Raw genomic sequence first — 23,277 nt, 5'->3', positions numbered from 1 at the left:
GCAAGCTTCAAGTCCAAAACATCACATTATTAAATTTGTTAATGAACCAAGCTACAAATATTTTTGTAAAATTCAACTACTTCAGAAACTGGTAGTATTATAAGCTCAAAAATATTTTAGACAGCAACTGGCAGTAGTCACTCTGCAGATTTCCTACAGACATTTCACTGCTAAACAAGACAGCATTTGAAAGAAAAACTGTGGACCTTTTGCTTAAGTTATCACCAGTATTAGTCTAGGTAAAAAAAAAAAAAAAAAAAAAGGTATGACAATAAAAGAGAAATGTAAATCTGGATATATTCCCACTAGATTTTATTGCTACATACTTTTTAAAGACTTGAGAAAGCTACTCTATAAACTTTCAAAGTTGGTCATCTGTCTCCCATTTGAGCTGACTGCCAAAAATTCATAATGAGGAAAAGGATGGGGGAGCAAGAAACGCATTACAAATCCAGAAAACTGCTGCTCATAGTTCAGCTGGAAATTTTACACCTGGATGGCATTCACTGAGTTATCTATAGAACTGAAACAGAACTTTACTCAAAGCAAGTATTTTTTGTGAAACCCATTTTTTTGATAAACTCTGATAAGTCAATTAATGAGGCATTTAGACATTGATTGTCTAAAAATCTCAACACAAACACAAGAAATTCCAAAGAACATTTTTCCAGAACTTTTCAGACTGAAAAGTTTCCTTTTCATAGGTAGGTAAAACGTCTCTAAACATGTAAAACTTGTAATAGAACATTTCACTATTCACAAAATGTGACTAATAGAACAGACGTGTGTTTTGGCTCTACCTCTGTCTCAGAAAGCAGCTGCTTTGTCTCAAGGCTGAAGCATTTCACAAAATGGATAACACATGCTTTATTAGAGACCTCCAGTTTGCACAATTAATATTTGATTTACAGAAAAAGCCTTTTTTACCACAAAGCAGGATGCTGCCATTTTAACAAGAACACCAAAAGTAGGATGAGCTACACAGGCTCAGCATTTGCAAATGTTATGCAAAGTACAACCCCCTGCTCCGGATATTACCTCTCACCCTGGAGAGAATGCTGGCAAAGTGTTTTTACCCCATGGAAAGCACTCTTCAGACTGTCAGACTTTGAGAGAGTATTCATTTCAACAATTTGGATGTAATGCATATGTTGAACCTAAAGTACATTGACAAAAGAGTAACTATAGATAAGGACATCTGGTTTTTCAGTGAAGAGCTTGGAAACTGCTAAAAAGGTAGGTGGATTTTTTTTCCTAAAAGTAGATTAACTCAGACCTTAAATTAAACTACAGTAAAGAGGAGAAAAAATGCTAGTGCAAAGATTTTTTTTAAATATTGCATGCATATTTGTTATGTTTCAGAGATCATGTTTGCAGGCCCCTTTCCCCTTTCCTGCCTGAAAAGTGCCCAAAACTGTGAAATATTCTGAGGGTATTATCTTCTCTTGTTAGTCTCAAATGTAAAGTAGAAGACAATGAGAAGATACAGGTAGAGAGCACTTGGTATGAAAACTCTTATTCTGACAATAAGAGAAAATGCATTTCAACCTCACATATTTTAATTAGTTCATTTACATATATGCCAATATTAGCATTAACAAAATTGTCTTGCTTTTAACAAAAATAAACTGGGAAACAAGCAAATGCAATTTAGAGAATATGTTCCTTATTAGCTGAAAAAATGTTTTATTATTCCCAGTTTCTTCTCATGTTAAGAATAGGTTTTATAAAGTTAGAGTCTAATTAAAGGATATCAAGAGTTAAAAGTTGTTCCATGTTCCTTATGTGTTAGAAACCACTGCCAACAAGTCCTCTAGGCTTTAAATATTGTTTTGATGGATTGCATTTCATTTCCAGTCCCAAGAAAAGGGTTCTCCAGGAGTCCAGGCACAAGCAGATCTTCACCAGCTCACTGAAAGCCACATACATTGTTCTGGGCAGGAATGGAGACTTTGCAGGCTACTTTTTTTTGTTTGGTTTGTTCTTGGGTAAATCCAGCACCACCTCTACAGCAAGAAGACACTACAGTTGTATGAGTATGATTACGATTTTCCATGGAAAGCCTGACCCAACACGATTATGAAATGCAGCCCAACGATATAAGAAAGGTATTTATTTATATTTCTTTTTTAATATTTAAACTAAGTATTATATGAAAAAGGGTGTACATGCATGCATGTGAGTTTTATGGAAAAGTCCTAAAATAACAGGGAAACACACAATGGGTTCAGACAAAGGGGGAAAGCCACTCAAACTAAAACCACAAAAACATTACCCTTACTAGAGTCTGAGTAGCCACAGAAGGCAGGCTTGCACAAATAAGGCTAAAGCATCATTACAACCTGCTGTTATTATGTGCCTGCAATCATAATGTTTCAGAACAGGATATTAATTACTAGCTTAACAATTTGAACTATGTTAACTCAGTGAGTTTGCTTAAAAACAAGAAAGGTTTTTGGTTGGTTGGTTCTTTTTACTATTAAAGTAATAATTGGAACCCCCCTTTTTATTGAACATAATCTGCCAGTATAAACCACAGTTCCTCTTTTGACTTGCCAAACTATCAAGTTTCTTGCCTCAGTTTTTTAGGGGTGGGTGGTTTGGATTTTTTACAGCTCAACAGTTTAGCAGTCCCAAACTTCTACAGAATATCCAGTGCTGGAAGAGTCACTTGCACATTAATACTTTGAGGGCCTTAATAAAGAAAATATCCCCAACATCTCAGTGCACTCACCAACATCTCCAAACAGAATATTTGTGTTGGGTGCTCCACATTTCTGCCTCTGAATTTCAATACAGAAGTAGAAGACACAAAGCTATTGGAGAATTATGTGAAGTGCCAGGGACAGTTACACATCTCACCCCCCATTCAGACCTAACCACAACAATAGAGGAGATACAACACTGATCAGGGAGAACAACCAGCAGCAATTGTCCCAGGAGTAGTTGCCAAGGAAAATACCACAAATCCAAACCAAGTGGTAACAGCCCAGTATGAAAAGCTCAAGGAGGGTTTCATTAATATTAACTTAGACTGATAAGCAAGAAAAATAAAACAGCAAAAGATAAGTAAAAACCCGCAGTCCAAATATAGAAAAATCACTGTCATACACCTTTTTAATATTTCCCAGTTCTACTTATATTACAGCTTTCCACTGTTGGCTAAAACAATCAGCTACATATTTATAGCAAAAAAACGGCTAAAGTATTTTTAAATCTGACATCTGCCACAGTGATGAAGTAACATGTTTTCATAAACCCAGGAAAAAGGGACTATATAAATGACTCCTAACTAACTGGTAACTATCTACTCAGAAGTAAGCTTTTTAAAATTACTAAACCTGCTAACTTTAACCTGCTAGGCACAGCATCAGATGACACTCATTACTAAATGCTTGCAGAAGATTGCTGCTGCTTCAGCAAAGGAAAAAAGGAGTATACCTACATGGAAATGGTAGATGTGCCACAGACAAATCAAATTCCTCCTGGCAGTGCTATAAGCTGGAGGTCTTCTGAAGGCCAACAGTTCTGCTTAGGATAATTCTAGGAATGTAGTCAGTCATTATTTCCATCAGGTCAGCTCTCCATTGACATGTTTTCATTGCAAAATAATAAACGAGTTCCTTATGTGCAACTACATCGACACAAGTGCTAGTGTTTAAATCATGGGGTGCACAAACAGATCTTCTATTCATTTATTGCACCAGTTTTACTCCCCAAAATATTCCAAGTGTTAACTGGAACTGAATGCATGCCATAATGTTTCCTCAGCATGCCCAGTCAGAAATCTATCTTGCATACAAGTTTAACTCCTTACTGTATGCTTGAACACACAGTTAGACAAAAAAGACTTTTACCACAAACATCAGAAGAAATTTATTACTAGATTATTTGAACCAACGGACACACTAGTCTTGAATAAAAAAATTGAGAAATTTAAAACACAAAATCTTAAGTTCCACAAGAGAACAGAACCCTCAATTACATGCTGTCTCACATCTGGACTAATTTCATGACTATAAACTACCAGACCTTTGTGTTATAAGATTAATAAATTATTTTGCAGAAACTTGAAGATGGTTGGAGCATTTAGATGTAAAGTGTTAATGTATCTGTGCAGTAAAGTGTAAAAGTCAGGTGGAATTTAAGTATGTGAGTAGGCCAATATTCCTTCCATGCATTCCTTACATATGCAAGTAATAAACTTGTGGTTACAATCCAAACAATCTTCTGCACTGATACTCCACAGTTAGGAATTTTCATGACTGATCAGCAAATACTTTCTTAATTTTAGGAATTTAATGGCATTCTGCAAATTACCAATTTTAATTTTTGTGACATTTCCCACTGACTGAAATTAGCAATACATTGCATTCTGCTAAGAAATCCCATCAAGGACTACTTTGATGGCCAAAGTAAGAGACTGTGAAAGAAAACTTCACCTGGGACAGATAAGCTGTGCCAGCAAATGTTATTAAATGTCCCTCAGGAGCCAAACCAGCTGCAGCCATACAAGTCCATTTGTTCCATGAGCAGTCCATGCACTCAGAAGTCTCCACTGGCACAGATACCTCAAGGTCCACATCTTCATGTGTCTAATTAATCTATCTTTGTGAGCTAACTCCTGCTGAAAGCTTCTGTGAGACAGAGTGTAGCTGCTGAGCTGACACCCTCAGCTTCCCTCCACCCAGCACGGCCAAACTGCTGCCAGAATCCTACTGGGAACCTAAAACTTCACTGGGACAAACCAAGCTAGCCCAAACCAGAGCCAGAAGCTGGAGAGGCAGACACAGGAAAGAGCCAAGGGACAGATGATTCACAGGCTAAAAAGGGGTCAAAATGACAGGAGGCTGGCCAAGATACTCATTTCTCAGGCTTTATGTCAAGCCTGAGGGGTTTGTTTTGCAGAATACAAAAATTCCCACAGTAAAGTATACACAAGCAACTAAATACCAGCTAGAACAAAATATCAGAATGAGCTTGAGAGCTCTCACTTGCACACTACACTTGCAGATGAACCACCTGTGTGCCTGAAGGAGGGGAGAGTGGGAGGATTAAGAAAACTAAAAGGGGTGCATTTGTCAGCACTCCCAATGTGCAAGCAGCTCTCCAACAGAGCACTTGTTCCTGCCAGGCCTATCCTTAAGCAGGTTTAAAGCAAAACATCTTCCTGTTCTTTTCTTCATGTGTTTCCAATAGCCACACACACAAAAAAAAAATACATTGACTTATTCTGTCCTACAAATATTCCCCATTAAAAAAAAAATAAATCCAATTTAAAACAAAAAAACACTTCCACAGTCAAACTGAAATCCCTAACTTTAATGCTGCAAATCACAATAATCCACTGTAACCATACTGTAAATACAGTAATAACAGGTAAATCTCTAAAACTCCTCCAGTATCCAATGAAAACCTGACTACTGCTCTCTGCATCACAAAAGGCCCTTTCTGTTAGCAGCCCACACTTAAAACAACTTACATGCAGATCATGGAAGCCAATTACTCAATTTCAACCAATACCTGCAAGGAATGTGTTTATAAACTCAGTTGCCCTGCAGTTGAAAAGATGTGATGGCTGTCTCCAGGAGGAAGTTGGAATAGCTTTAAATGGATGGGCATCTCAGTCATTTTATGAAGATTATTTAGGTAAAACAACAACAAAATATAACTTATACTCACAAGCACTCTATTAAATTTTGGATTATATGCAAAATCTTGATCTTAGAAACTCTGGAAATACCCACCACTTACATATTTTTTCCCACGACACAGACTATATTTTCTATTTAGTGTCTACTGTCTTTCCCTGAAGAGCTTGAGTTCTCTAAAGAGCACTGGCAGCACCTTCCCTTCTTGTCTTTTGAAGTGAATAGTTCACATGTAAAAGTGACAATACATCACATTAGTCATCCAATCTAGAAAAGCATTTTAAAAATTAAGTGCCCTAAGGAAGTGCCTTGTAGGAAGTTCACTTTAAAAGATGTTATTACTGATCCTGGTAATGCTTTGTGGCTTTTTGTCTGTGGCTTGTGCTTTAAAATAACAATTACTCTCTCACAAAGGATGGAACAAATGTTTCTCTTGACACTTCCCTAATGCTGCAAAGTGACGACAGCCAACTCGATGTCCCAGCAACAAAGGACACAAGTAAGTTAACTGATATGAATATTGTGATGTCAAAGATATCCAAGAGAATATATTTTAATGTACAAATGTAATGTGCAAAGGATATAAAAGGCTACAGAATTAATCTTTTCATTTATGAATGTCTTTCATATCTTCTGTGGAAAACCTTCTAACTTCTGATGGAACAGGTTGAAAACTTTAAAGGATCCTCAGGTAAACTGAATACACAAAGCACAGTTTGTAAGCCTCTCCACAGACTTGCCCAGTCATATTTGCCATTGAGATGTACCCAAGTTAAATAAGTTAGGCAAGACAACAAAATACATCCCCCAGTAAGTACCACAGTTTAACCAAGTGATGATGAAATACAATGTATTTCATTAATTAATTCAATGGATTTATTTGAACAATTGGCTGTTCTCAAATTTACATCTGATGATCAGGGAGATCAATGTTTAAAATAAATCAGGAACATTCTTCATTTGCCAAAGCTTTCTACTGGCTCTGGGTACATTGTCCAGATTTCTCCTAATGCTCTCTACACATGAAACGGACAAAGTTCCTCTGCCAAACAGAGCAGTGAGAAAAAGAGACACTTATTTTGTGTGCCTGTGATCTAAACTTCCAAAAATAACTAATGATTCAGTAAGACCAGTGGACTGTCAATCTCCACCAAAGTGCTAACTCAAGGTTAATTATTGCCAAACAGCCCCTGTCAACAAGCCCCCATCAAATGATGAGCAAGCCTCCAAGAATATCAAAGCTTCTAGACATACAAGCATAAAAACTATTGCCTTTTTAACAGCAACAACACTGTTTGACTTTTTCCATTTCCTACACAAACATATGAAAACAAGCCATTAAATTAAAAAAAAAAAACCAAAAACCCCAACAGACCAAACCACCAAATAGGGCAGAACTCTGCAGCCTAAAAATCATGATATTCACAAAGCTAAACCTCAAGATCTTAATTCTGTTCTCTGCATTGCTGCTGTAAAAAAAAGAATTCCTGTTACATGTACTGGGTTGGCTCCCCACTATTGACCAGCTGCTTTTGTAAATCCTCACTAGTTGTAAAAGGCCCTGTTTTGCTGTGTAGTGACAACTACCTCATGGAATGACCATGGCTGTCTGCACTGCATTCACTCCAGGGTGGAAGCCAACCAAAACTCCCAAAATATAGGAAACACAGCATGAGACACAGCAGTGGTGCTGAAACTGGATTCAAAGCCATGATCATTATATGTATTTCAGTATTGCTGGCAGAAAAGATTAGAGCAAATCAGAAGTTACTGATATTTTACTACTGTCCATAAGGAACAGGACAAGCCACAAAGGTCTCAAACTACATTACAAAAAGTTTATATCTGCTTAAAACAACAGCTGTAAAAGTCTCAAGCATAAAACTGACAGAGATTGTCCACAAGGCTCTGAGCAACCTAGTCTATTGGAAGGTGTCCCTGTCTGTAGCAGGGGGCTGGAATAAGATGATCTCTAATGTCTCTTCCAACCTAAACCATATATAATATATTAATGTAATTGCTGGAGTTTTTATCAAAAGGTTTAGACAAAACAGTAGATAGGAACAACATGCTCCAATTCATTTACAGTACCAAAAGCATGCACTGCCAGGTGTTTCTCCTTGTGGGTTTGGTTCCAAATGTGGTATTTAACATGGTCACAAACTTGCAGTTGTCACATTCACCATACTCTTAGCCAGCTAAGGATTTAAGCTGAATTCAGGCCAATTAATAGCATTCACACGCTCTCAGGTAAGAACAGAGATTATACACAAGGAAAGCACACACAATAAACTGCAGAGCAGTTGAGACCATTAAATCTTCTCAGAACTTGATGCAAATGGAATTTTTTTATAAATTTAACAACGGGGACTCTCAGTATTTTGAGTAAGCAAGCTGAAGCGAGTTGAATAAGCTGCAGCTGTGTCTCAACCCCTGCTGGCAGACCTGCCCACGTGTCTGCTGTGCGTGTGCCTGAGCGGCTCCGTGTACTGCGAGGAGATCGACATCGAGGCCGTGCCGCCCCTGCCCAAGGAAACCGCCTACCTGTACGCTCGCTTCAACAAGATCAAAAGGATCGCAGCCTCGGACTTCGCCGACATCAGTGAGTCACACCCCGATTTCCATCTCTGTTCTACAATACTAAATGGAAAGGCAAAATGGAAATGCATTTTGCACCCTGTAAACATCTTAATACTCCCCAACAGTCAGGCAAAGAGGAGATTGCTGAAAGTAAAAATTCAGCTCTGCATCCCAGCCAGTCTGAAGTGACCAGGCATTATTTTTCCTTCAAATGCTCCAGGGACAGCTCTGCCAGCTATCTCACTCCACAGCAAGACAAAGTCTATTAATATCTGAGATCATGTTATGTCTAAGACAAAAATAAGGATCCAGTGGATTTCCCTTTTTTATTTTTTTTCCAAGTTAAGACCAGGAAAAAAACCCAGATGTCAATTTTACCCCTATTTTAATAGTATTTGCATTTGCGGATAACAATCTAGATACTGCAGCCAACAGTATAACATTCAGCATATACAGCCATACACATTTCACATGCCATGTAACTATAAAAATCAATATTTAGATTTAAATTTCTTTTTGTAAAGCTACCTTGAGAAGAATTGATTTTAGTGGAAACAGAATAGAAGAAATAGAAGATGGAGCCTTTTCAAAGCTTCTGCTGTTGGAAGAACTTTCTCTTGCTGAAAATCGACTTGTAAAACTTCCCGTTCTACCTCCCAAACTAACAACATTTAATGCAAACCAAAACAGAATCAAGAGCAGAGGAATCAAAGCAAATGCTTTCAAGGTAAGGAAAAACCCAATAATTTAGGTAACCAAAGTAAACAAAATTAGGAACCAGACTATTCAGTCTGCCACCAAATTATTGTTCTGTATTTTTTGTAATCTAAGAAGCAAACTACGATGAAGCAGCTTTCCAGCTTTTGCTTTGCTTTTAAGGCACTCTGGAATATGAGTAATTGGTGCACACACTCATGTTCTCCATGTAGAAAATAATTTTCTATGAAATATCTCACCTGCTTGCTTTCTCTCTAACATGTAAAGAAAAAATGTTCAAAAATTGACGGGTCAAGTAGAGTTCTGAGGATCACAGAAGTAATAATAAGCAATATATAGATAGCACTTTATAGTGGTCTCAACTTTTATAACTGACATGTTGACACAAATTGCCCAAACACAAGTTTTATGAATTTCTTGATATAATAGAATACAACATTCACAGCAAAAGAATGGCTTTTGTTACATTAGTTTACATGTCATGTGATCAGAAAAAAATCACTGCTGTCTTGTAAACAGGTATGAGTTACTTAACCTGAGTAATCCAGCATCAGTAACCTCTCTTTCTGTTTAACAGAAGCTCACTAATTTGGCCTACCTCTACTTAGGACACAACGCACTGGAATCTGTTCCCCTGAACTTACCGGAGAGTCTGCGCATTCTTCACCTTCAGGTATTGCCAAAGGATTTCTTTAACATTGTCTTAGGTAACATCTCAGGAGTTACAGACTTAAATCAAACTTGTTCTGTTTTAAAACAGTTCCCACTACAGTTTTCCACTCCACCTCTGAATAAAACAATTTACTGTACCAATGTACTGTACAGCCACAAGCACCCGGAAGTTCAGAAACTGCCAATTCCCATGCAAGGATTTATTATTGGTTTCTGTACATCAGGGATGGGAAATGGCAAAAAAGAAGCTATAATCTTTTATCTACAACGCAGGTATGCATTTACTTATGAAACCATTTTGGTTTGCAGTACAACAACATCACCACCATCACGGACGACACGTTCTGCAAGTCCAACAACACGCGCTACATCCGCACGCGCATGGATGAGATCCGCATGGAGGGCAACCCCATCGTGCTGGCCAAGCACGTCAACGCCTTCTCCTGCCTGAGGATGCTGCCCGTGGGGACCTACTACTAGCACTGCTCCTGCCACTGCACTGCCAGGCCCAGGCGTGCAGCAAGGGCCATCTCTCCCTCTGTTTACAACTCATATCCTCTCCCTTACTAATGCTCTTCCCCTGCATTCCCAGGACCTTCTGCTGTGTTGCACCGTTCTCCTCTCATGTAAGCATTTCAAACCAGTCACTCTAGTAGTTACTATATCCCTCATGCTTTCAGAATCTTTTCTGTTAATGGAAGTGTAAAAATATATGTATATGCACACACATCATCTCTGCTTTTATTTCACCCCTTACTCTCTATGTAAAAGTAACACAAAACTGCTTGCTCTCATTCTTTACCAGCACTCATAATAGCACCATATTTTACTTTCAGAAAAATGCAAAATTTTCTTTGAGCAAGTTAAAGGAAAGATACTTCTAAATTCTAATCCGACTCTTCTAATCCAAAATTAAATCTTTCCAGTTGACCTTCAAAGATGTATTGCATGAAGATGCATATGACAGAAAGTTACATTTAGAAACAGAAGTACTCAAAGCTTTAATGAATTAAAGTTTCATTAAGACCTTGATTTGTGGTAAATGAGAAAAACTCCTATTTAGGTTCAATACACCAAGCAACATAGCAACTGGATGTTTTAGATTTCCTTCTACTATTTTGCTTTGAAAATAACATGTGTTTTATTTTTACACAATGTATTTTTAAGTGAAATATATATGTTTTGCTGAGCTGTTCTCACAAGAGCTGTTTTTGCAACACCAGCTTCCTATTTCAAAATGGTCTAAGTACAGCATAATCGTCTCAAATATTTTAGTCACTAATGATGTAGACCAAGCTTTGGTTCCATACCTTCTCCTGACAGGAAATGTGACAATATAGTTAAGTGCAAAGCTGAATTCATGTGTTTACCTGTAAGTGACTAAGATTTCATCTACATGTCAGAGCAATGTCTGATCATTAAGGAAAAATCAAATCAGACTTTGAAATTAAAAAGTTGATTCCATCATTAATCTGAATTCAGAAGTAACTTCAAGCATTTCACTCAACTACTTGAATCTATGCAGTGCATTAAAGACAGAAATTGACATGTGCAGGCCTTGACACTCAGTTCATCTAAAATTTGCCATCACTGATAAAGGGCACAATGTTTTCAATTCCACAACAGCACATTTCTGACATCCAGTTTCTCCTCTCAAATACCCACCACAGGTGTAAAGCCTCCAGACGAATGAATGCCAAAGGTGTGCTAGTTACTATTACTTTGTACTAATTTTGAAGCTAATATAGATACCTAATTTGTAGAAATACTAAAACATCAAATGCATGATGATGTATCACTACATCTAGAATACTGATTTTACAAGATATTTTGTATTAGTTTTATTTATCTTATTTAGCTAAGTCTTGATTTGTTAGCGCTTGTGCTTCGGGGAATTGATGCCCACTTCATTCTGAACAGATATTTTTGTCCTGAACCCATTACCCAAGAAAAGCAGCAATCCTCAGTATTTTCCATTTTAAGTTATTCAGTGTAACAAGAAGGACATTCCATTGTCTTAATTCAGAACAAAACCAAGCCCGGCAGCAATACGTGGTTTTCATTCTTCCACATAAATCATAAGACTTTGATGTTCCCAGGTTTTTAGCAAAACATAAAAAGCAATTTCAAAGCATGTAAAAATACATTCCAATGTTAAGCCAAATTTCTATTTGGAAAAAATTAAACCCATCAATTCTCTCATGTCTATTGTGATAAATGCCTAAGATAGAAAAAACACAGCTGTAAGTGTAATAATATTACATAAGCAGCAGCTTCTGATCTTATTCTCATCACAAATCATTGCTACTGAAACTCTTTCAGTACTAACAGGATCAGTATATATCAGCAAAAGTGTGTCTATGCAAATAAATGCATATTTTTGTAATATATACACATATATAAACATTCTAACACCTACTCACTACCACACAATTAATTTCACACTTAAATATTGTATATATTTTTGAAACACATTAATTATCATCAGTAATTAACGCTCCTAACACTCTGTGAGGAAACTAAAGTAGACGAGTGGTACTTTCTGAATGCCTCATGCAGGCACCAAGTTCTCTGATGTGTTTTTATTTCACTTTCCCCATTCATAGCAAACTAATCAAAACATGAAGTAAAAAAGGCTTCAGTAGGGAGGACTTCCAACCTCCTATTTGTGCGACCAGTACTAACATCAAGTTGAATGTAAACCAATCTATTTGTTTCCTGTCACTCATTTCTCTTCTGTATTTCCAATAAAACTTGAATTTTTGTTCTTGTTTATCAGTATCAGCTTCAACAACCTGCTTTTCTAGCCTTGCCAATATGTATCAGTTGTTCAGCCTCGCAGCAGACTAAGGTTAGAAGATTATTTGCAGATGTAAATCCATTTTACAGACATATTTATTGTGACAAAGCAAGACCTGCCCTACAGAATACTTGAGAAACACTTCATTTGCTCCTTCAAAACCTATTTAGAATTGCCATTAATCTCAACGCACTCAATATTACTTGAAGTACTCACCCACTTCTACATTACTCCTTTCTTCTCAAGTACCAAAACAGGAAAGAAAAGAAACTGCCTTTGGTGTTTTTACACTACATTCTGAAGAAAGTATCAGAAACTTTTGTTTCTACATAGAAAGCTTGGCAATTTTCTTTTAAAAATAAACAGATTGATATAAAAGCTAAACCCAATATTCACCCCCCCCCAACAGTTTTATCTCCAAAACAGGGGAGTCTAGAGAGCAGGTAGGAGGAAAAAAAATACTAAGATTACAAACTCATTTTTAATGTTGTGTAAGTGTGAATATTAACAGGATAGACTCTTGGGTTGGTTTTATGCATATAATAATAACATATGTCTAATTGCATTGCCACAAATTACTAAAACCATTAAATTACAAATACACATTCTCCTTGGCAATCTAGTTATTTGAATTGTCAGATTTGATCTTTGAACCTTTTTATTGATTCTCTTACCAGAGAAAGTCTTCTGTTTCAAAATGGAACAATTAGCAATTGTAACAAAAATAAGAATGCCTAAAGTACTCTTCATAAACATATAGTCATATTTGGTATAAATATTCTCCCAAACTGTTTGCCTTTCACCTTCACCCTTGTCTTTGACCATAGTAATAAAACTACCTTTAGAATAACATCTGTAGTACTGACAAACTTGTAATGTCTTCAGTGAATTACCTTCACACATCTTTTAGCAATTAGTAGATAACTCATTGTTTATACTCAACATCTGAACAAATACTTTTTAAAACTGCTTATATAACAATTTGAAAATTGTCTCCAAACCTTTTTCCATTTTTTCTATTATATTTTAAAATTATAAATATTTACAGCAGTTCACCAAGTCACTGTCCCAGAAACCACAGTCACAGTTGATCTAAGGATCAGAAAGCATCAAGGGAAGCTGCAAATAACAATCACAGAGCCTTAAATCTCTTGGTGCTCTACCTTTTCTGTGGAGGGTTTAGAGAAAAGCTCTTACACAAAAGCCAGCAGGATTAGGCAATGCCAGTTTATTGCTCAGCTGACAATAATTTTTTTTTAGTATTATCAGAAAATATAAATCTTTTTTCTATTCTGATTGATTGGATACTAGAAATTTATTAATTTGGCACAGAACTCAAAGGCCAAAAAGACTGAAAAAACAGAAAATTATGCAGTTCCCACTTGATATTACAGCTGAAAAGTAAAGATGGTGTCAAGTCCAATGACAGTAAATTCTTGAGGTACATAAAACTCAGCCAGGAAATCACAAACAATTAAGCAGCTAAACATCCTTCTCTTGACCATAAAGCATCATGTAAGATACTTTGTGTCTGTAAGACTGTAGTATTTTTACTCCAATAATTAGTTGTTTATCCTAAAACCAGCAAAGGCAAAACAAATAAGCCAAATACCAATAACTTAAAACTAAGCTCAAGAACTATGTTCCAGTTAGGAGAAAGGAAGAATTTATTCCCCATACAAGTGAAACACTCCAGAACTGAAAGTGCTGTCACCCAAACACATGCTGACACATCTTCAAGAAAAACAGATGTAATCCTTCAAAACCAACATTCACATGCCAAAGACTACAAGTGTTATTTTCTTTTAATTTCTTCTTTTTCCTGTTTTTAAATATCAAAATAAAATATGGTACCAAAGCAAACTGTCTTACTCCTTCACAGAAAGGCACAGCCTTATTTTCCTCCACCCATAAGGAGTAGAGCAATTGCTGCTCAATTGCCCCTTGAACACAGCATTGATTTTTAGCTCATATTCTCTTCACCACCACATATAAGATTAAATCCCATATTCTGCTAAAGGCAGCCAGTTTCACCCCCAGTGCTCTGTTTTAATAAGCTTCTCAAAGCAGTAAGTATTGTACTAATAAAGGCTTGACAGACACTACCTTGAAATGCAGGAAGGTGCATCTACGATGCTCGTACCACTCAGCATAGGTTGAAAGGCTTCTGAAAAATGTTAGAAGATCTCCACGTTCTTCAGTACTATAAAACAAAAATATATTATTTAATCCAGTCCTATTCAGATGTATCAATTCTGTAGCCTAAAATTTACACTTTAAAAAGCTGATTAGTATTGTTTGAAGATGAAGTAGAAATCACCTAAAATAAGAATGATAAAGCTGAATAAAAGCTGTAGTGTAATAATTGAAGAAGAGGTTGAAGAACACATTCCTAGAAGTGTTTCTAGTGTTAGTCTTACAAGTAAAATGTTGGAACAAAGGAGTCACCTACAAGATCTTAGTTTGATTTTATTGCTGTTCAACACATTTTCTAAATAAATCCTAAGATGCTGCATAGTAAAACCTGAACCTGCAAAATGGTAAGATTTCCCAAATTGCATCACTAACCTTCAAATATGCCCCAAATCTTTGTCCTGACCAACTAACTGTACATGACATGTTACCTGCCTCTGTCCACATGACATTCAGCTTTTCAAGATTAACCTTGCAGCTTTAGTAGGAAAGAAGGCCTGATCACACAGGGCATCTAAACCAAAACTTTTGTTAGACAGTTAAATCTTGATGGGATCTTCTCTCCAGAGCAGAGGGGCTCCAGCCCTCTGAACATTTTCCTCACTCTCCTCTGGACCTGCTCCAACAGGTCCTTCTTATGCTAGGGGGAGAGTGGAAGGGAAAGATAGATATAAACATTTATTTTTCAGATTTCTAGTAAGGATCAGGATGGAGAAAGACAAAAGAAGGTGACAAACCGGCAGCCAACTACACATCCAGAGTTGCTGGGGAAAGGAGGGAAAAAAAGCTCATAAAGGGTATGAAGTTTTCACTAAACAAATGCAGCCAGAATGCAAAGGATGCAAAACTCCACAAAAACCACATGTCAGAATACATGAATATGATAATTTAACCAAAAGGGTGAAAAGCTTCATGTCATTGTTGATATGAAGCCACAAACTGTTAGCCATCATTAAACACACCTGGCAAGCACTCTTTTAGAAGCAAATATTATGGTTACTAATACAAAACTTTACTGAGGAAGATAGCTGACTGACATTTGGGAATATTTCAGGAAGTGAGAATATTTAAATTCCAACATAAATTTGACTTTTAACATCCTTTCTGTTTCAGATTAACTATTCTTTTTGGATTTTCAGAACAGCTGAGAGCAGAGACTTGATGCATTCACAGAATGGCTGCAACAGTGGATTATCAAGTTAGTTCAGCCTTCCCAAGGAGACCTGTGCCTCCAATTTAGTTCTATTTAATATACAGGAACAGCAAACCTTAACATGTAACACAAAGAAACTGGAAAAAAATACATTAAGATCATTCAGATATTGAAAATGTGAAAGAAAAGCCAAAAAAATTTTATCCTAGCCTGGAAAGAACAGCATCATTAAAGGAAGTTACCACAGTAGTCACAGCTGCCAACAAATTCAGGCCAAGATGACAAAAATGCTGGCAGCACTTGGAAAAGTGAGTCCTTGGAAGGACACAGACACACTGATTTACAATAGCTCATTAGCACTGCTCTGGGAGCTGGTTTTAACCACAGCTCTGAATTGTATATGTCAAAGTCTACACATCCTATAGGAACTGTGGAGCCTTGGTAACAACTACTCACATCCCCATGGCTGGAGGACAGATTCCACACAAACTGCACTGGGCTTTTTCAATTTCCACTTGTGGAACAGGGCAACACAAAGCTTTGTTACAAAACTACACACTTGAAATTATTTTGAAGAACTTGGCATTTTTAATAAATATCCATGTTTATGCTGTTTAAAATTGTCTCACACACATTGTGACCTTCTAGCATTGTTTTTAGTTTATTTCTCTTTTTGCCTCAAAACCATTTTTAGGTGATGCAGCAGATGAAAATTTTCAAGACTAGATGATCAACACAAAGGAAAAGTTTTGGGTAGAAGTTCAAAGAACCAGTTTTAAATGTGTAAGTTAGTCACCCAATATATCTGAGGATGTGCTTTTCTCACATAGTATTGGCTAAATTCAAGATAGAAAACTCAACTCAGTGTTTAGAAAGGGGGAATCTGTTGGCAAGAACAGCTGTATGTAAATCTATACTGGCAAAGGAGTAACTGCACAAGAGCAATGCAAGAATTCAGTAAATACAGCATCAAATCTACCCATAAAAACTACTTCCTAATTAGCCCAAATTAGCCTAATTCCTCCTGCTGAAGTGAACTACACTAAATGCTAAAATACCAAGAAAACTTGGTATAAAATAACAAGAGTAAGAGTGGATGGCAAAATTCCAGTTTGCTTTTTCTTTTATTTTGAAGGAATTTAGGATTACAAGAATCCAGTTGGAGCAGAAAATGCCTGTTTCCAATGCCAATGTCCATGTTACAGTGAAGTCATCCAAAACCAGCTAAAAGCATATATAGGCAGAGAGTAACTGTCAGGTTAAAATCATGGGCTTTTCATCCAAACACCCTTTCACTTTCACAAAATATCAACAAAACATCAAGTATATAAGAAATTCAGCTGTTGTAAAAGTACCTAAGCCTCCTTTAATTTGTTCCTTTATCTATTTTAAAGGACAAAATGTGCTTTAAGTCACTGCAGAATGCAAGACTTCCTACATTAGCATAGAAAACCAAAGCATGACTCAGAGCTGGGGTAGAATTCCTGCTTCCCTTCATTTGCAAGGGACATTGCCCATGCAATATTTAATATAATGTATATTTCCTAAATCCTGAACTGTGACTTATAAATTCTAACTAGTTAGTAAGAAGTAAAGCAATTTTCATCCTGTTTAAAATCTCTATTTGTCTAAGTAACTCATGAAAAGGTTAACTCCCCAAACAATTAATGGAGTGTCAAGTCAAAAAAATGGAAAAAGAATTAACAAGAATATTTTTAGATGCTGTTGTTCTCAACACTAGTAAAATCTAACATAAGTGATAACTGAAGCAAAGGGGACACAAGTGAAACCCTACTAAATATTGTTATTTCATTTGCATACATCTGTTACTACTACAAAATATGTAATAAATTATATAAAAAATACATGCACATTTTAAAAATGTACAATTCTTTTATAGAGATGTACCATTTATATATTGCAGCAGTACCTGCAGACTGCTGAATTTCACTTAATTTAAAAAGATTTTGCTCAGGTGTTCTGGCATTCTCCTATTTTCTTCCAAAGTAGGAACTTAATGCCAAGTTTTTAACTCTGCTGCTCTTAAAGTCTATTTTCTGACACATATTATAAAAAAAAAAAAAAAAGTAAAAAAAATAAGAAAAACTGAGGAGATTAAAAATCCCAGCCAGGAGAGAAAACAGAACAGAAGTAGACAATAGATTTGGCAAGACTGGGCCAAGGAAGCAAAAGAAGAGAACAAATTGGTAGGCAGGCTGAAAAAGAACAAAATAGCAGGAGACCAGATTCAGCTGGTCAGGAATGGAGGGAAAAGGAAGAAAGAGGGAGGAATTTTAGAAGCAGGCTAAAGAACAAGAGGTTAGTTGGGAAAATGTCTGAAACTGGATATGAGAGGATTAGAATTTGGAAAAAGAAATGAGGAGTAGCCAACAAGGGGATTGAGAAAACAGGTCCTGAAGGGAGATGACAGACTCAGGAACGGGAAAATGAAATCTGATGGTGTTGTGGTGGAAAAGTTTGGGCTGTACCCCATCCCCAAAAGTATTTCTCAACCTCCTGACCCCCATGGCTGCAAGGACTTCTACAGACACAAGGCCAACAGGTGGCCCATGCAAAAGGAGGCTCAGGAGAAAGCACCACTTGTTTTGTTTTTGACATCTTCTATCATTCATGAAAACTTGTGTTTATGACTACTGGCACAAGGTGAAAAAGGAGAAGAGACAGGGACAAGACAGCAGTGCCCCAGCCAGGATGAAATAAAGTCTGCCACTACTTCAACACATTTCTTTCCACTGTGACTATTAAGTTCCAATACACTTTTGCTGCCATAAAATAGTCATGAATAAAACAGGGCAATTTCCTCCTCTAAATCCCACTTCTTGAGAACAGTCAACTGTTCTTCCCAGTTACAGCACAAATTTTGGAATATTTATATGGAATTCTCAAAGCCTTTAAGTAAAAAAAAAAAAAAAAAATCAGTTTTCAGTAGAGACTACTGAACCCTGGGATAACTCAGTAGACCTCTCTCTCTTCACCCATCTGTTGGGCCTTCCCTCCCCAAACCCAAATATAATAGAAAACAAAAGAAACAACTATAAAAATAATTAAATTAACTACTCAGTGATAATGGATTTGTTCTCAGAACAGCTTGCTAGCAGAATTCAGTGGAATACTGCAAACAAATAAATTAATCATTTACTCATCATACTACCACAAGAAGTTGTAATAAAAAAAATAATAAAAAACAGCATTCATTCATACATTTAAGTTTTAATACATTAATTGTCTTACACCAATACACTATTCCATGTTTTTAAATTATAGTTTTTAAAGATACCAGTGAAATAAATCCTGATGCCAATAAGAGAAATGGAATTGGAAGCTGAGAATGAGAAACAGGCAAATATTGGAGAGGGGTTCTGGATGTGCACTTTAGGCATTTTCCACACTGCACATCTGCAGCTCACATACACATCTGAGGAACAACTCTATTAACTAAAATGCAATAGCTGAGATTACCATGTTACATTTCTCTTCAAACAGCTAAAACACACTGTAATCCAAAACCTGGCTCTGTTTAACATGACTTTGAAATGGTCCTTCCAGATATTAAAAATCACATCTTCCATCTTCTCTCCAGGATACAGATAAGGAATGGGATGTGCTTAGGTTGGACTAAGGACACATCACATAAAGACACTTGCTGCCAGCAATGTACATGAAAACTCAGTACTGCATTTAGTATCCCACATCCCACACAATACCGTGCCTTGAGCAAAAAATTCCATCTTACCTTGACACAAACTTGCTCACATTTGAATCTTCTCTGGATTCCATTATAATGCTGAGATCACTAACAACAGCAGATACCTTCTCATTGTCCTAGATTGGAGAAGTAACAATTAGATATTTTAGAAATTCCTCTGGCAAGGAGAAACGTGTCTATTTGCATATTAAAAAATAGAAAAAAGTAGATATAAATGCTGCTAAGTACTATAATCCTCAAAATAGCATTTTTTAAACTATAGTTTGTTATGTGTGAGCAGTTTCCTTCATTTCACGAGTAGGACTATTATCCACACAAGGCTTTTGGAATAATGCCAGTTTGCCAGTATAGAGAATATATATGTATAAAGGAAGGTTTATTACCTCCTTTCATATCAATCCCACTTCTTTAAGATTCTTCTCATTTTACAGCACAACCTTTAGCTGCCATATATACCAGAAAATTCACATATAATGTTTTATCTGTTAGTTTTGGGCTGTTCATTTAATTTTAAACCCTATAGTTTTGTCTCAAAGCATTGTACCTTTTTTGCAATCACTGTTTCTCAGAAATAAGTGGAGGATAATAAAATTATTCTAAATTAACTAATAAGCTGCTAAAGAACAAAAAAATGTGGTCAGAGTAGAAATGAAACAACAAAAAAGTTAATTCTCTTTTCTGTGCATTCTTGAACACACCAAAGTAATGGATTAGGTAACAATGAATGAAGAAGCTTCAAATCATGGTTTGAAGACCATAGAAAACGCCTCGCCTTGAACTTCTTATAGCAACTCACTAGAAGCAAATGGGAATGCACACACATCACAGCAGTCCCTGCACTGCTTGGACAGAGCCCTGCTAACACTGCCATCCCTCAAGATGGAAAAAACAAAGCAAGGCATTAGAGATTAGTGGATGCACTAAGTAACAGCAGGAAAAATCATTTTAGGTTTAGAGCACAAGGTTCAACAGGGGGATGGAGTTGTGGAGAAGCTGCCAGCAGTCACAAGCTAACGTGCACCTTCTGAAGGGACTGGATTGCCAATGGGGGGATTACTAACATGCCAAAATGTCATTGTGGGGCCTAATAAAAAGATTTAAAAGGAAAACTCCGGGCAAGAAAGAAACTATTTTTAAATGATTGCTTTCCCAAAAGGCTTGGACTTGTTTTAGCTGGTTTTCAAGCTCAGGTCCTCTCCTAATACCTAATGCTACGGAGCTGAGTTAACTCTATTGTGACTTCACTACTAGAATAAATAGCTACAAGTTAACAGTGTGAAAAAACGATTCCTGATCTTCTGCTGAATGCCAACAGACCTGTTACTTGCTGGGCACTTCCCAAAACCCACTGTCACCTGTTACTCCTAAAGACAGGTGAAGCTGGTTATAACTGCACTACCTAGTCCATGCTAATGTCAGCACGGGTTATTTTGAATACAATGTACTTCTAGCAAACAAACAAACAAAAAATCATGCAAAAATTAGCTCCAACTTATAGTTTTACAGCTGAAGTGAGTGTTTTTAAGTATCTACACACCTGGTATTCCCCATCTCAGCAGCATTCAAAGTAGCCCAGATTTGAGGCGTTAGGCAGCCAAGTGCTGCCGCTCAGTGGTGCAATGGATTTAAGCACCAGTACCATGGGCAGCAAATTTAACAGCCACTAACCCCTCTGAGCCCCACTCACACCAACAGATGTCATCATGCTGCAGGAGATACAGCTGAGAGAGAAACAGTCTAAGTGCAGTTTTATACAAGCAGATGAAGACCACAAGTTTCAAGTCACAAATGGACTTCAGGGATTGCTCATTGCTGGAAAAGGAAGCACTGACATTTATCCATCTGACTTTTATTTAGTAGTTGTTTTTCTGTTTTTTTCCTTTAAGCATAGATTAACCTTTACCTGCATTTCAAGAAGCTGGAATTCCACTTGAAAAGGCAGGGAGTGACACTTCCCTGATAATCTGTGCTTCTGCAGCGTCCTGTTTCTAGCTGTTATAAAATCAAGTTAGCAAAATAATCAATTACACTTCTATTCAATGACTACTGCATTTCTTCCCTTAGTCATATTTAAAGTACCAACTGTTGCCATTTCTCATGTAAAAAAGTTTAATATGTTAAACTCCAGCAACTAACTCCACTTTCCCCCTATGCAAATCATGATAGTAATTTGTCACTTTCCCATTAAGGAAAATGACAATATTTACTCAGAAATTATTTCATCAATGAACCAAATCTTACTGTATTTCAAAGTAATTGTCTTTCTGCTAACAGTGAATTAGAACAGAGGTTTGCAGATGAACTGCAACCAGTATGCTCAGTAAAAGGCACAAAACTACTTACTTTTTTCCAGTGTTTTCTTGGAATGACTTGTGAAATGAAACCCAGTAAATTTCATTAAAAATGAGAGATCTGTTTCTAGACTTTCAAGCTCAGCTTTCAGTTCTGATGGAGATGCCTCTCCTTTGGTTTCTTCCCAAGTTTCTCTTTGGAATGATTTACTAGAACAGAAAAAAAAATAAAATCAAAAGGGCAAAATATCCAGATACAACATGTCAGTACAGCATTATCATTATATAAAAGGCTTTGGTAATGGGATCTGCAAATCAGTTTCCAAGAAGTCAAGTTTCAGTTGGATCACATTGCTGGAAACAGTAAACTATTCTAACTTACACAAACTCTTTCCATTCACTACCAGGTAGACACAGCTTTTATTCCAAATCTAGAGGTACAACTGCCCATTTTGAGAAATGTGCAAAAACATGAAAGAAAAAGGAGCTAAGATGCCTTTACTCATTTAAGTGACTTATTTTATCCACAGAATTTACATTTACTGACATAAGGAAACTCCAAACATAGAGGCAAAAGCTTATCCCAAACAATTTTGACAAAGAAATTATTTAAATCTAACAAATTTAAAAAAAGGCATACATTGCCTTCAGTATCTCCTCATCAGAAAAGAAGGTGGATTCTTGTCGGATATCTTCATACTTTTCTGTCAACAGCCGAATTTCTTCTTCCAGTGCCTGGATTTCATCTTCATAAGGCTGAAAAATGTTCTTGTCCATTTCTCAGAATTACTGTTATTGCATAAAATAAAATAAGGATGTTTTAAAAAACACAAATATAGCATTAGGCAGTTATTTTAAAACACAGGGCACTGCACAGCCTCCAGGGGCAGAAGTTAAATCAGGGATTTAATGGAGTCAAATGCTTTAAGAGCCTTTTAAATTAGTCCTTATTTGATCCAGGAGTGCACTCAGCTGTTTTACATTTGCTGTAATAGAACAACAAGCTGCTCCACAGGTGAAAACCAACTACAATCAAGATACAAAAACCGAACTAACTTTGACCAATTGACCTTAGGACTCACCTGGGCAGAGGAGGCACAGCTGCTCCTAACACTGTTCCTAACACAATGTGCCTTCACATATAAGAAAACGACATCAAAAGCATGTCTTGCATTAAAAATGTGCTTAGTGAAGAAAGGAAATATATGCAATTAAATAATCATCCAGTCATCAGATGTTTTTAAACTGGATATGGTGAAGAAAAGTCATGGTCATAATAAAGAGTATGGTGTGAAAAAGAAAAACATCACAATAGCCAGAATGTTACTCCAGGTAAGCTGATGCCTCTTTTAACAGCAGTAACAGAAGACAAACTCCTCACAGCAACTTAAACTCAAGGATTTCACTAAGCTGCAGAACACTAATTACGACTTTAAAGATTTTATATCTAGAAAAATGTAGCTCCTCTTTAGTCCAGCAAAATAAAACTTTGA

The 23,277-nt window shown here is 36.6% G+C and overlaps 2 protein-coding genes across 2 annotated transcripts in view; one reads left to right on the top strand and one right to left on the bottom strand.

Moving 5' to 3' along the window:
• CENPP (centromere protein P) overlaps positions 1-22,561 on the bottom strand; it is a gene marked incomplete at its 5' end in the record, with an annotated part of 109,336 nt that extends 86,775 nt beyond the window's left edge. The window contains 5 exons of the mRNA XM_079317174.1: positions 14,527-14,623; positions 19,521-19,609; positions 21,397-21,485; positions 21,837-21,994; positions 22,425-22,561. Of these exons, the coding sequence (XP_079173300.1) occupies positions 14,527-14,623; positions 19,521-19,609; positions 21,397-21,485; positions 21,837-21,994; positions 22,425-22,561 (570 nt within the window). The remainder of the gene's footprint in view (positions 1-14,526; positions 14,624-19,520; positions 19,610-21,396; positions 21,486-21,836; positions 21,995-22,424) is intronic.
• On the top strand, positions 1,866-11,839 carry OGN (osteoglycin). The gene is given in 8 exon segments (XM_079317172.1): positions 1,866-2,018; positions 2,020-2,047; positions 2,050-2,108; positions 6,066-6,150; positions 8,095-8,253; positions 8,756-8,958; positions 9,526-9,621; positions 9,930-11,839. Coding segments are annotated over 8 exon segments (876 nt in total). The 5' UTR covers positions 1,866-1,943; the 3' UTR covers positions 10,101-11,839.
• Positions 22,562-23,277: the final 716 nt, after the last annotated feature.

This window comes from Erithacus rubecula (assembly GCF_903797595.1).
Source record: "Erithacus rubecula genome assembly, chromosome: 13".
Taxonomy (NCBI): domain Eukaryota; kingdom Metazoa; phylum Chordata; class Aves; order Passeriformes; family Muscicapidae; genus Erithacus; species Erithacus rubecula.
The sequence above is the reverse complement of the archived record's forward strand: the minus strand, read 5'-3'. Positions and strand labels throughout refer to the sequence as shown.